The sequence below is a fragment of the Electrona antarctica genome (genome assembly GCF_951216825.1).
Source record: "Electrona antarctica genome assembly, chromosome: 19".
In the NCBI taxonomy this organism is placed as follows: Eukaryota; Metazoa; Chordata; class Actinopteri; order Myctophiformes; family Myctophidae; genus Electrona; species Electrona antarctica.
The window spans coordinates 2,439,080-2,454,396 of NC_136800.1; the positions used below are offsets into that span (position 1 = coordinate 2,439,080).

General features: G+C 44.2%; 1 protein-coding gene and 2 long non-coding RNA genes across 3 annotated transcripts; 1 reads left to right on the forward strand and 2 right to left on the reverse strand.

Annotated features, from left to right (window-relative positions):
* Nucleotides 1–206: 206 nt before the first annotated feature.
* Nucleotides 207–1,890, reverse strand: LOC306943280. Its single transcript, XR_013792379.1, has 3 exons — nucleotides 1,249–1,890; nucleotides 992–1,124; nucleotides 207–299 (listed from the first exon to the last, which is right to left on the reverse strand). It is a non-coding gene; the product is annotated as an uncharacterized lncRNA (long non-coding RNA).
* A 572-nt stretch (nucleotides 1,891–2,462) lies between these two features.
* On the forward strand, nucleotides 2,463–7,011 carry LOC306943779 (semaphorin-4E-like; the record flags this gene model as incomplete). Its single annotated transcript, XM_079530307.1, has 3 exons — nucleotides 2,463–2,473; nucleotides 2,537–4,415; nucleotides 6,880–7,011. 3 exons carry the CDS (start codon nucleotides 2,463–2,465, stop codon nucleotides 7,009–7,011), a joined length of 2,022 nt encoding a protein of 673 aa, XP_079386433.1.
* Nucleotides 7,012–9,902: 2,891 nt separating this feature from the next.
* Nucleotides 9,903–15,317, reverse strand: LOC306943276. Its single transcript, XR_013792377.1, has 5 exons — nucleotides 15,150–15,317; nucleotides 12,186–12,328; nucleotides 11,460–11,602; nucleotides 10,805–10,887; nucleotides 9,903–10,606 (listed from the first exon to the last, which is right to left on the reverse strand). It is a non-coding gene; the product is annotated as an uncharacterized lncRNA (long non-coding RNA).

Here is a 15,317-nt window from a genome sequence, read left to right on the forward strand (position 1 = left end):
CGGGCCGCCAGTTGCCCATCCCTGATCTAGACTAATGCCAGTGATTGCGTTTACCTGCATGTATCAGCGTATTTGCTCTGCCTGAACTCCCTCGGCAACACAGCCTGAACCTCCTCTTGGGACATCCAGAGTTTCAGTGAGCCCAGCAGAAAGTACAGGTAATATGTCCACGTTGTTATGATCCGGCTGACCGTTGATGGGTGGATCCCGAAACGATCTGCCAGGTCAACTTCTGTGGACCCCAACGCCAGGTACATGAGGAAGAGGAAGAATTCATCCACCGGAAGAAGAGCATGTCTCTGACAGAGAATGTGCAAAACATAGACAATTATGTCTAGCAATGTTGTTACAGAATAGGAAAAAAAATGACATTAATTTGCCACATTGTATAATCCAGGGCAGTGGCATGACTTATGCATACTATACATATTCCTGCCATTGTACACCCCCAGTACTTTAACTTCACAAGTTCACATGGTCTTGATTACACCATTACGGGTATGTGGTATAGCAGAGTTCGGCAACCTTTTTCACATGAAGTGACATGTTTTTATTTTCTTGATAGTCAGTGTGCCATTCATATCTTAAGTTTAATTATGACAACACATCAATGAATATTTCCAACATATTTTGATTGTCGTATTTGTCGATATATTATTTTCTTTCACATCAGGATGCAAGGATCAGTAGATTCAGTCAAATAACCCACCTATCTCTCAGACTCCCTCCCCAGTCAGAGTTCTGAGTTTGAATTAATGTAGAATTATGTGCAGAATGTAATTTGCATACATATGCGAGAGTACTACATTTAATTATTTTATTTTTTAAATATCCTCTCTCCCTCTCTCACACACTTATGCCAGTGTGCCAGTGATCCCCTCCCCTGTGCCAATGTTGGCCCCAGTGCTAGGTTGCCTGCCCCTCTGGTATAGCGATTCTACAGTAACGGTTAGCACAGTACAAAATATTAAAACAGCCCGAGTAAACTTACTGAGTAAGTACATGGAATAAATATTTCCTCATTCCTCTGCTGGGCTCTCCGTGCCCGGGTGACTCGGATCATGTTGCCTGTGGATGGTTCAATCAGGTGCCAAAACGCCACCAGGTGCTCATAGGTAGCAAATCTTGGAGACAAATTAGGATTGTCATTGTTTAGAACCATGAGCAAGGTTACACTTTCATGTAATGACATTTACATAAATAAATAATGCATATGAAATTGGTATGCTTTATGCAAGTTATTCTCACCTTGTGAAGTTTCTAATCTGTTGGTCTGAGCCTTCAAATCGATGTAGCCCAAACCTACATTGCAGTGACAACTTCAAGTCCTCCACCTGCTTCTTCAGTTGAGTGATTTCATCCTCCATCTCATCCCTCTCACTCCATGTCAGGCCAACAGCGGCAGAATCAGGGGCTGTGCAGTAGTCGTGGTCACAACAAGGCACTTCCATCGCAGTTTCAGCATCACCATCCACGTCTCTGACAGTCTGATCTGGGCAGTTAGTGGGTCTTTCTCTCCTCTGCCAAACACTAGCGCGTTGACGGACTTCATATCCATGATTCCACTCGAACAACACAGGCAAGGCCCCCTTTCTAAGCCGATGAAGTCCACCTGGTGTCTTCTTTATCACGTCTTCTTTCATAAAGTGCCTACTACACACATAGCACCGAGGAGTGACGGTGAAGTAGTCCCTTCTTATATTAACCAGCCATTTGGCCCTCAGTTCAGCATCTTCTGGGAAACGGTGAAAACTCAAAGTTGTAAACTTTGCTGAAGAAGTGCAAAGAGGAACTGAACAATGCTCCGTAGAGCCCACCGCCCTCTGCATCAACTTCACCGTGCCTTTCTTCATGTAGAATGAAGTCACTACACTTCAAAGACACTGTCTGATCAACACAACGACAACACGTGAAAACGAACGATAAAAACGAACGGCAAGTAAATTAAGAATATAAACACAGACTTGGACAAAAAAAAGAGTACAACAAAAACGAACAATTTCAAGTAGTTTTAAGTATCGGAATAAAGCGTGGTCGACCGCAGCATTCCTCCACTCCATCTGTTTACATAATAGACGCGGAAGTAAAGCGGAAGTGACCGCATGTGAAGAGGAATGCTCGACTCCGCCCCTTTCTAGACATTGAGCAACAGTGTTGCCTAGCAACGGTTTGCGCGAAAGCGCTGACGTCACCCGAATCAACAAACGGGTTGCCATGGCGACATCTCCACGTCTGTCTGTGTCCCTTTAATGCCCATATATGGAGATCTATGATGACATTGCTAGGCAACGGTTTGTGTACTGCTGATGTCAGACCAGGTGTGCTGAGTCAGTGTGTTGTCAGACAAACCTGCCTGTATAAAAGGGGAATACATTTGATTATGAATCACTCTGAGAGATACAGCAAGCGAGATACTTATACATACAAAGCCAAAGCGAGAGATCATCATTTTACACTACGCCATGTCTCCCTGGTATGCCTTGAGCATTCTCTATGCCTTGTGCGTTCTTTGTGGATTTCTTCTCCCGTCCTGTAGCGCGTTCACCAGTCATGACAGCATTCCACGAAAGACTCTGGCCTACCACCACGGGCTGAAGACGTTCAGAGAGGATGGCGTTTGGAACTACACCACTATGCTCCTGAGAGAGGATTTGGGTCTGCTGCTTCTTGGGGCCAGAGATGCCATCTATGCCCTGGATATCGACAACATCACTGACAAGAAGGCTGCAGAATATTGGCCAGTCACCGAAGATGAACGGAACGTCTGTGCGTGGAAGGGACGGGATCGTGAGGTGGAATGCCGTAACTACATTCGGACCCTGCACACACTGGATGACACCAGAATGTATGTGTGCGGGACAAATGCTTTCAATCCCAAATGCGATACCATGACATATTCTGATGGAACGTTGAGTCTGGACAAAGAGCTGGAGGACGGTAAAGAGAAGTGTCCCTACAATCCTTTCCATACATCATCCTCCCTCATGGATGGAAAAGTCCTGTATTCTGCTACATCAACCAACTTCTTGGGCACTGTACAGAAGTTCAGCAGGTTCAGCAGGCCTGCGTTGAAGACTGAGGACAAGTACTCTTGGCTCAATGATCCCAAATTCATCTACATGGACCAAAGTGACGGTGAAGGTGATGATGATAAGGTCTACTTGTTCTTCACAGAGAATGCCGTGGAATATGACAGCAAACCTGTGATATCAAGAGTGGCTCGTGTCTGCAAGGGGGATATGGGAGGAGACAGAATATTGCAGAAGAAATGGACTACGTTCCTGAAGGCTCCTCTGGACTGCTCCGTAGAGGCTGGCAGCCTGCCCTCCCTCGTCCAGGATGTGTTCCTGCTTCAACACCACAACTGGAATGAGAGCGTCTTCTATGCCGTCTTTACACCTCAGCCAAGATCGTCGCACACATCTGCAGTATGTGCATTCAGTGTGTCTGATGTTGAAAAGGTGTTCAATGAAGGACGTTTTAAAAAGCCTGTCACTGTGGAAACATTGTGGGAAAAGTGGGTGACGGTGCCGGAGGGTGAGGTGCCCAAAAACAGACCAGGAGCTTGTACCAAACACTCATTGGACCAGGGAGACATTCAGAAATCCCAGATGTTCATCAAGGAAAGGCCCATCATGGATGAAACTGTTCGGCCACTCACAGGGGGCCCGCTGGTGGTGAAAGAGGGGCCCTTGATGACACGGATTGTAGTGGATACTGTGTTGGCACTAGATGGAGAGAGATACCCAGTTATGTTCATCGGCACTGAAAACGGCTACATTCAGAAGGCTGTGAACTATGCTGGGGAGATGTTCATTATTGAAGAGATTCAGCTGTATGAGGATCCTAATCCTGTCAGGACTCTACGCCTCTCTTCCAGCAGGGGCCAGCTGTACGCAGGGTCAGAGTTTGGTGCTGTTCAGATGCCACTCAGTAACTGCAGTCGCTATGAGTCCTGTGTGGACTGTGTCCTGGCCAGAGACCCTTACTGTGCCTGGGACACCTCCTCCGACCAGTGCCGCCACGTCTCCAGCTTGTCTTCCTCTGACGCTGCAATTCAGAGTCTAAAGAAGGGGGACATTTCACAATGTCCTCGCCCAGAAGAGCCAGTCGTGGCAGCTGAAGACATCGCCCTGGTTACAGGGAACAATATTCTTCTGCCTTGCCAGCCAGACTCCAACTTGGCACAGGTCCACTGGCATTTTTCGGACCAACCACTGCACTCCGACAGCAAATACAACATCTACAATGGACACCTCGTCATTCTACACGCCTCAGAATCAGATGCTGGCTTGTACACCTGTGACTCCATAGAGCAGGTCAACGAGAGAGTCTACAAGAGGACCATGGCAGTGTATCGACTACAGCCACACACTGATGGTCTTATAGTTGCCGTGGTTCTGCTGTCTTTGCTGGTTCTATGCCTCGTTGGCATGTTAATGTGGAACCGCTGCAGAGGATATATTGGGAAGCTCCTGAATCCCACTACTCCCTACACATGCAACATTTAATGACACTGCTGTGAAACAGAAGGGAATGAGACTATAAGGATGCTTTCCTTTCCTCATGTTTGATCCATGACCTGTTGTGAGCCTTGCAGAACTGTTGTACGACGCAGCACAAATAAGGGATTATACAGTATACAGCAGTGTGGGGTCAGGACCAATTTTTGATTGATGACAGCATTGATTTAATTGTAATGTGTTTGTTCTTATTTGTCTTTTGGGTGCTGTACAGGAATCTTATGATAATGTGTTGTATATAGCTGGACTGAAAAAAGAAATAAGGATTTGTGTCTGAGCCCATGTTTTTTATGTAGCCTACTGTACATAGTAATTATTTTGTTCATTTTTATAATAAAAGTGCTTGTTCCAGTGAGCTGAATTGTTGTGATCTGACTTCATGCATAATGAGTTGTAGGCTACATGTCTGCATAATAGACTACTAGAATAGGGATAAAAGGTTGGTGCCTTATGAAATAAGAGTTATTGTCTCACTGGGAAAATATAAAATGCTGCATTTTATCACAGTGTGGATGTTGAAGCCCTCCTAGCATAGTGTTAGCTCCGTTGTTTTTTGCCAAATTTAGAACTTCTGCATTAGGAGCTGGCAAATATAAGAAATCTGGTTGCCTTCAGAATAAGGTGTCATATTAATGTTTTTTAAAACACATACATTTATTTCAAAAATGCATTTATGATATATGTATTTTTAAATGGCTTATACTAGAGTACTTATATGTGCCCTAAAAGGTTGTTACCGATTTAAAATGGCTATTGATTCCCATTAAATTGGGCACTTGGCACATTTTCCTATCCTTGGCTTGCACTGTGGGGTGTCATTTAATAGTCTCTCGAGACAGACTCTGTTGACTTGCATCAACTAAAGCAAAAGAGGGCGCTGGTGATGCATGATGGATTCACATATTGCCTATATTATAAGGCAATTATTATTATAGTGGTTTTATTACAGTGGTTTTCAACCAGTGGTCCATCAGTGGTCCTTGAGGGGGTGCCAGGTCAAGTCAAGTTAAGTCAATTTTATTTATAGAGCACATTTAAAAACAGCCAAGGCTGACCAAAGTGCTGTACACCAAGAGAAAAACAAGTAACTATACACATTGCACAATATAAAATCTCAGTTCACAAAAATATCACATATTGCTCAACACATCATGGTTATAAAAAACATCAGAAAACCCAAAGAATAATGGCAGCAAATACAATAAAAGTGAGTGCATCAGATATAAGGCAGTAAAAAAAAGGTCCAGCCAATTAAATAAGGATTAAAAGGCCTGGGAGAACAGGTGAGTTATTTTTAGTCTGCTTTTAAAGGTGTCTAGGGAGGGTGCAGATCTGATAATTAGCGGTAGGTTGTTCCACAGATTTGGAGTGGCGACCGAAAAGGCTCGGTCACCTTTTGATTTGAGCTTAGTCCGTGGAACCTTAAGGAGCCCCTTATCAGTTGACCTAAGTGGTCTAGGGTTATCCGGGGGAGGAAGCAGCTCACGAATGTAGGGTGGTGCCAGCCCATGGTGGGCTTTATAAACAAATATTAGGATTTTAAAGTTAATTCTAAATTTAACTGGGAGCCAGTGGAGGGAGGCCAGGACGAGAGCGATGTGCTCCAACCTTCTGGTTCCAGTCCGGAGTCTAGCTGCAGCGTTCTGGACAAGCTGCAGTCTAGAGAGGGAGGCACTTATAATGAATTGCAATAGTCTAAACTGGAGAAAAATGAGGGCGTGAATTACTTTTTCCAGGTTGTAGATAGATCTTTATTGTCATTGCAACAAGTACAACGAAATTAAAAGTGCCAACCGATCAGTGCATCATAAACTAGAATATAAAACTATAAAAGCTAATACAACAAAACACACACATAACCGTACTTCACTTCAAATCCCTATTTGCACAGTACACCCTTAACTGCAGCTGTTATAGCACAAACCCTGATTGTACTTAACTTAGCAGCACAATAAAACATGCAACGTGCAACAGATCATTTCCTAGCAGCATTTAGTGTGGCTACCGCTGTGGGATAGAAACTGTTACTGAGTCTGCTGGTCCCTGACTTGAGCACTCTGTACCGTCTACCTGACGGCAACAGTTCAAACAGTGAGTGACCGGGGTGCGAAGTGTCCTTTATAATGTTCTGTGTTTTTTTGAGACAGCGGGATCTGTGTAGGTCCTCCAATGTGGGAAGAGGGCAGTCAACGATCGTTTGTGCCGTGTTAATGACCCTCTGGAGCTTTTTCCTCTGAGCTACTGTACAGCTGGTGTACCACACGCATATACAGTATTTTAGAATGCTCTCTATGGCGCACCGATAAAAGGACACCAGCAGTCTCTGTGTGATGTTATTCCCCCCGAGCTCCCTCAGGAAGTAAAGTCTCTGCTGGGCCTTCTTCAGCAGCTCAGAGGTGTTCACATTCCAGGTCAAGCCCTCATCGATGTGGACTCCCAGAAACCGGAAAGAGGACACCCTCTCCACACAGTCCCCATTTATGATTAATGGTGGAATGTCCGTTTTCTTCCTCCTGTAGTCGATGACAAGTTCCTGGGTCTTAGACGTGTTCAAGAGCAGGTTGTTTTCTCTCTTGTTTTTTCTGTGGGTGGAGAGGAAGCATTTTATTTTACTGACTTGCCGTAATTGGAAGAAGGCTCCTTTGACAACAGCATTTATTTGTTTATCAAATTTGAGGGCAGAGTCCAGGATTACGCCTACGTTTTTTACGTGAGGTTTTTTGTCAGCGGGGCTAGGGAGGTGGTGATATTATGTGTTGGGTGTGGGGAGCCAAAGAGTATGATTTTCTTTTGTCGTTTAGCATAAGGAAATGATCTGACATCCAGGATGTAATGTCAGTGAGGCAGTGTAACATGGGATCCAGTGAGTGAGTGAGGTGGTACCCAGCTAAGTGATGGAGAGTTTTGCATTTTTGGCCTCCTAAACGGAACAAAACATTACCAGATAGTTTGCTTTCAAGCTGCGTTTAAAAACAAAAGACACCGTTTTGGAGGTTCGTCATTGGCATCCAGGGAGTAAGTGCACAGTTTTGATCGGGCAAACGGTGGCAGAGATTAGGGTTCAGGGAAGTCCCTGCTAAATGTGTTTACTAATACTACAGCATAAAAATCAGTACTTTAACCACTTTAACCCTATTTGAAAATAACAGATCAACAAGTTCACAGGATGGGTAAAATGCAGAGGACGAATTTAACCTATGTACTGTAGCCTATATAAATGGCAAATGGTGCATTTATATAGCGCCTATATCCAAGGCGCTTTACCCATTCACACTGTACAGTGTACACACACATTCATACACCGATGGAGGAGGAAAGCATGCAAGGCACCAACCTGCTCATTGGGAGCAATTAAGGGTTCAGAGTCTTGCTCAAGGACACTTCGACACTAACTCTGGGGGAGCCTGGGATCGGTCCGGTACCGAGTACTCTAGTACCCCTGAGCCACTGCCGCCCGATGCACGCACACACACACACACACACACACACACACACACACACACACACACACACACACACACACACACACACACACACACACACACACACACACACACACACACACACACACACACACACACACACACACACACACACACACACACACACACACACACACACACACACACACACACACACACACACACACACACACACACACACACACACACACACACACACACACACACACACACACACACACACACACACACACACACACACACACACACACACACACACACACACGCCAAGAATATGACGTATGACCCCTTCCCCCAATATTAACCTTCATCATTCAACCTCTGTTATTTATTTGTCCAAAGTCGGACATAAAATAAGTACCATCAAATAGTTAACGGTATATACTACTCATACTTTATTCTCAGGATGCCGCTCCATACAGCGATCCACTGAAGTGACATGAACTTGAAATAACTGGGCTGAATGAGAACAGCACTTGATACTGTAATGTACACTGCTTACAATGAATCTAAAATGTACCTTTGCATACTTCATATTCATATTTTATAGAAACAATGTAGTCAGATATATTATATTCCTATAGTATTACTTCAACAGTGAAAGTTATTTATTCTATTGCAATATTTTGGCCATGAAGAGAAAACACTTTTTATCCATGTCTGACTTCCCTTACTTTATGCATGTGGGTTGTGGTGTCTCCATGTCATCTAAACTGTGACCACAGACAATCACACTTATTATTCTTGTCAAGGTGTGATAACTGCAACTTTGGTTTCTGGACAGTAAAGCTGTCACCGAATTAGCTCCAAGTTTCTTAACCACAGACTAGCACTATGCAGCGTCATAGTTGTGGGTCATCAATAGTTGCACCAGTTGTGCAGAGTCCATGCGGCCATTGTACTGCATGAATGTAGCATTAATACAGTGATGCAGGAAATTCTCTTTTCTATTATAGTATATCTATAGTTATATAGAGGGAAATGTCTTCTAATAGAAAGAGCTACCACTTGGTGATCTCTCAAGAAACATTTGCAAGGAATATATTTCAGCAGGATCGCCGTTTAGTTTGATGGGAGCTAATTTGAAAGTTTCAAAAACCTTAGTAAAAAGGCAAAGGTCTTCAGCTTTGATTTAAAAGAACAGAGTTGTAAGCAGACCTAGTGTGTGGGGAGATGAAGTAAAAAATAATGCAGAATGTGACTGCACTAAATCAATGTGACCAGAAGGTGGCAGTCATAACCAGTTTCAGAGCTTCAGAAATCATGGTTTTGCCCATGACTAGGAGACTCTCATTGGGACTAGAGTAGACAAACTAATTATACAAAAGGTTATGTACTGACAATTCACATATGACTTATAGCACAAAGTCACATACCAGCTAAAATAGATATGTTCACAATCTTAAGGCAGCCTAACTGAAAATGAATTAGTCTCCATTGATTGAACAACATTCAGTGTGCAAATTTGGCCTGAACTTCACATATTTGGTGAAGATGACATGCTTTTAAGCAAAAGCATGGTTATTGGTTAGATTTCACACGAAAGACCAAACTCTGAGTGTCATCGGGACAGTGTTTGCTGAACAGCAGCTTCTCAGATGAGAAGTCTGGATATCCTAATATATATATATAAAAGTATGCTTTGGAAAATAGTTTAAAATAACATTAACATCTAATTAAGGCCTAATATTGAAGTCCTAAGTATTGAAGTGTCTGATAATGTACCATGTATCCTCAAATCATTGAGCTGCAGAGACTTCTCAGGTGCCCACTCTTCCAGGATCCCAGAAAACATTCCATGGACAGATACAAGGAAAAAAGAAAAGAACAAAATTGGATTTCATGACTAAGATGAATGTATCTATCATTTAATGTTGAAATGTCAAGACATATGAACTTCATTAATTTACACTGTACTGTATAATTTGATTGACAAGTAATAAACATGATTTTCACCTAAAAACCAGAAGGTTGTGACACTTAATAAAATCCAATGCAATTTCATTCAAGGAAGAAAAATAGGAGAGAAAAGAACATGCAATGCAAAAACAAACAGAAGACGGCAACACACAATGGATATATTCCAGCATATTAATCAGTGGGAAAGTATCACATATAAACACAATTATCCTGTGTCATGTCTTAGTGTATTATTTCCAAGCAGGGTAACAACCAAAGTACACAAAAACCGTTACATGCTTGCAACTGATGGCACTTGCCAATACATGCATAGCAAGAGAGTCCAGAGGTGGGTAATGAAGAAATGATTGAGCAGCATAAAGGATCATATAATACACTAATTAACCATTTTCCTATGTTCAGTCAACTCTTCATATCTGAGGGTTTTCCTCAGTCACAGGGATTTAACAGTTAACACGTCAAGCTTAATTCATACTTTGTTGTCTTGCTCGTCATGTCCTTGACGTCGTTGAAGGTGTACTTCGTGACACATGTTCTGACAGGCTCCGTTGCTGCTGGTCTGGGTGCTGCGGTGCGAGGAGCCCCCCCCCCCCCCCCCCACTGGCCTTCTTGTTCTGCGTTGAAACAGACAGCTTCTCAGGCTCTCAGGATGCTCACTGCTTCCATCTCAGGCTCTGGATCCTTGGTGGGATGGAAACAAAACGGAAATGTAGTGCGCATTATCCATAACTTCGATTTGGAGTAAATAATTTTCTTGATTACAAGTCGACATAGTTTTCACATTAAGTAGTAACGTATTCTTTCAGTAATTTTATGAGTAGTTTACATGAGGTGAGCTGTAACACACATGGTCATAAGTCATATATGAGTTATAGTTACCATTGTGGCACTCTGTTCCTCTTTGGATTCAACTGGTTGATTGCGACGTCTCTCCTTAGCCTTGGGTTCCACGTTGCCGTCTTCTAAATGCAATGACACAATACAATGCTGAGCCACACACACACAGTATGATTACTGGAAGGTGAGTTCAACCATCACTGTGCACAAAGAGATCGAAAAAAAGAAAATGATACAGAGCGAAAGAAGGCAACAGAGGAAGATAGGTAGTTACCGGTAGACACAATGTCAAATGTCCTACATATCTCACAGATTTCCAATACAGTACTGTCAGCCAGAAAGACAGATGTACATGTACATAATTGTACATAATTACAGACAAGTATTTCAAATGTTTACCAGATTTTCCATAAGAAACCGCACTTTATACACTCTATTCAGTAAATATGAACTGGGATCTGACTGTTATATTGTGTTTTTGCATTCTTACATAATTTTGTCCCAACGACAATTAGCAAAGATCTACAAACTTAGGACATCACATCATCCTGTTGTGAGCTTGTAGATCTGCCATTTTTGGAAAAAACGTCACCTACATTATAATGACATGTCCAAACTAGGGATGCCAGGTTGAAAGTTGTAAATTGCATAGCGGTTGTTCAATGCAGCCTACAGAAGTAATAGTAGTGTGTTTTACCAGATGGTTCCAGCACCAAGAGCTTTAGAGATGTAGTGAGCCTCGTCCATGTCTTTGGTGAAGACAGCAGCTGCCAGGCCGTCTCTCTCCACAACCTCCTCCAATGTCTTTAACTTCAGAATCTGCATCACTGGACCAAAGATCTGCAGACAGTAGAAGCCTTCAATACACTCCAATTCTCTCAGAAGTTTAAGAGACAGTTGCACCACCTCACATGAAGTTCAAACTTAAAGTAGTCATAGCTTAACCCATTTAGACCCGAGGCCACGTCTGTGTCACCTTACAGCCTTTAACCACTTTATTTTAAACTTTAGCTGTTGAAAAATAGCAGATCTACAAGCACAGCACTGAGTACCGCACTACAAGCTTGTAGATCTGCCATTTTTGGAAAATCGTGAAAACGTGTGCAAATCTTTCAGATGGAGGTCGGTGGCAAATTATACTTTTTTTGGGGGGGGGGTCATGTCATGATTTAGAAGACATTTGTAGAATCTGTCAAAATGGATTAAATGGCTTTTAAATCAAGCTGTATAACTAGGCCAAGTTTGAATTTAGTGCCTAACCTTTACTCAAATACAATCAAATTCTCTCATAGAAGTTCAAGTGCTTAAACTTTACTCAAACTGTAATCCTCTCATGAAAGTACTAATAAAAGCATTCTGTATTAATCCACACAATTCTATATGTGTAAGGTATGAAATAGAAATGTCTGTCCTGATTCCACACCGGATCGTGGAATCCTCCCCAGCGATGGTCATGTTGTCATGTGACGTCTCCAAACACGGTGGGCTGGATGGCCACGCCTCCTCCACACATCAGCTTGGCTCCCTCCTTCTTGTGGTGATTTCTGTAACACAGGTTTGTTCTATCTACGGATTGTCCTTAGTTGATCTCTTACCGTTTAAGCTGTCCGGCATGCAACTGCCATGACCTGCTCTCTGGGTAAGAAATACATAAGCTCCTCCGCCAACGTCAAGGCGACAATCCATGGGAGGAGACCCAATTTAGTCATCGCCAATTCCCAATTGCCCCAAGTGTCCTTGAGTCCCTGTTGCTGGCACCACCAACCCCACAGCTGGGGAGGTACTGTGTGCATCCTCCCATACACACTTGCAAGTAGCTTCTGCAGTGCAGCAAAAGGGACGGTCACTTGATCCATCGCCAGATTAAGTTCCCACCCGTAAACACGGCCAATTGTGTTTGATGGAGCGCCAGGCAAAGTTGTAGGCACCGCAGTTAATGCTGCAGTGGTGGGAGAGTACTTTACCTCTTACCACACCCAGACGCCCCATAGACAGATGTTGCTAAACGCTCAGGCGCAAGACGCAACCTAGAGCCTGGCCCCGCAAGACGCCAAGGCCAGTGACCATCACAGGGTTGAAGGGCACCTCAAGCTAGCCCGCCAGACGCGAGGCCAACTGACTGGTGACGATGATCAGCATGCAGGACTCAGTCAGTAGAAACCTGTGGACAAACTAGACATGGTTAGGGCAGAAAACAGACAGGCAAACGGACAGACATTACTTTTTTTTGTTGATGCAATACTGGTCAGAATACTGCTCCATTCTGCTGCTCTGTGGAGAGAGAGGGGGTTTTATTTGTTTGTTTTCTTTGCGACTATTATTACTTGATGTTAAAAGTTAAACCCTATAGAGTAGAGAGACAGTGTCAAGTTTCTCTGTGAGGCCTAGCACATGTGGAGGAACAAGATCTATGCCTCCAAGATCCACTTCCTGCTGAAAAGGCACAAAACCAACCTGTACCAGAGGTCCTTAAGAGCTGCTTGTCGTCTAGGAAAGGTCACTTACCTGGTCGATACTCTCATCAAAGTACTACGAAAAGCATTCCGTATTAATTCCACACAATTCTATGTGTAAGGTATGAAATAAAAATGTCTGGCCCTCAACTAACCTGCACGTCCAGAGAGACTTGATGACACCCGTTGTTGAGGAAAAACCCTGTGCATGCAGCTGCTACAATGAACACCGCACCCCAGGTCTGTCTGAGTTACAGTCTTAGACCCGTCTTGCTTCGAGGAGGGCCTCTGTCGATGGTCACATCGGCATCGGTCTTCCTCTTCAGCGATGGAGAAGGGGAAGGCGCCCCGTCACTAAAGACGAAACGCCTCCGTACCTTTTCTCCAGGGAAGCTACAGAACACGGACAGCTGCATCTGTCCGTCTGACCTATAGACAGTCACCCTCCACTGGCGCTGGACTGGCCTTCCGCCCAGCTCCCATGTGGCGGAGACACCTGAGATGACTCTGGCCAGCTGCTGACCGTTCACCTCCACGAGGTCATAACGGTTGCCACAGCGGGCTTTCCAACACCCGAAGGGGGGCGTTAGGGTATCAGGGTGTGGTGGAGTCACGAGGCACCCAGAGAACTCATGGAACAGGCTGTTGCTCTGGGTAGTCACCACCCTGGCTGGTGGCGTGGGCGGTCGCACCGGAACCCACGTCTTACTACTGTGGACGTAGCGAGTACAGAGACACCGCACGACCGTTGGAATAAAAGCAGGTCTCCACTGCTTTCTACGCCGGTCATAGCTTGCACGCACCGGCCTCCACTCTTTAGTGAGGTGGTCATAGTAGCATGCACAGGGTTTCTCCTCAACAACGGGTGTGACATCCTTCGGGGGTCTGAGCAGCTGCTTCTCAACTACAACTAGTGAGGAAACGTCAAATACCTGGTCGAACTGGCGGTACAGTTCAGGGACACACGCTGTGATGACGGCCAGGTCGTCATCGGTCAGGGGGCGGTTCCTCAGGTTGTCCACGCGGACGTCTACCTGCCTTCTGGAACGAGCCCTCAACTTACCTGCACGTCCAGAGACAGCCGGCTCGTTGATCAACCTGAGGCTATACTGCTCCATTCTGTGGAGAGAGAGAGAACTGAGAGAGAGGTGCTGCTCTGTGGAGAGAGAGAGAGAGAGAGAGAGAGAGAGAGAGAGGTGTTGCTGTGCCTGTGGGGGAGAGAGAGAGGAGCTGCTATGTGCCTGTGGAGAGAGAACTGAGAGAGAGTACTGAGAGAGCTGAGAGTTGTACAAGGCTGATACACCTGTGAAAGAGAAATGTAAAAAAGAAAAAAAACAGATCTAACAATGAGTATTATTTATGCTACGAGTGGTTAGCTTAGGTCTGGTCAGCTATGTTGTTATAGTTTGATTCAAAATGTAATGGCCGAGCCACAATTTGAGTTAACTTTTAAATGTAGGCCGCCTAACTAACTTAAGTTTTAAGCCCAGTACAACGGCAATAATTAAGACGGGAACCTGACGGTGCAAAAAAACAATTGCCCTCTGTGATAGTAGTTGGCCAAGCTAGGCTACAACGGCTACCGACAGCCTAAATGCTTTCAAACGTTTATGAAAATCACAACTACAGAAGTTATCGACGCAACGACGATACAGACAGCACAAATGCTTACAAACTTATTTGAAAAACTACAGACGTTATCGACGCAACGAAGATACCGACAGCCCAAATGCTTACAAACGTATTTGAAAAACACAACTACAGACGTTAACGACGCAACGACGATAGACAGCCCAAATGATTACAAACTTATTTGAAAAACACAACTACAGACGTTATCAACGCAACGATACCGACAGGCGGCAACGGTAACAGACCGTTCCCCGGCCCTTACCCCAAGCCCAACGTACGAGTAATTCGAAAATAAAACTCACGGTTGAAAATGAAAAGCAACAATATTAGCACTGGTGCAAGATAAACACTGGTTCCTTTCGTGGTTGTCGATGTATCCTCTCTGTAACTGTGTGTAATGGTGGTTGGTTAGTGATGTCTGTGGCTGTTGAGCAGGTGGTGGTAATGATGCTGTTAAGCGGGTAGGTAGA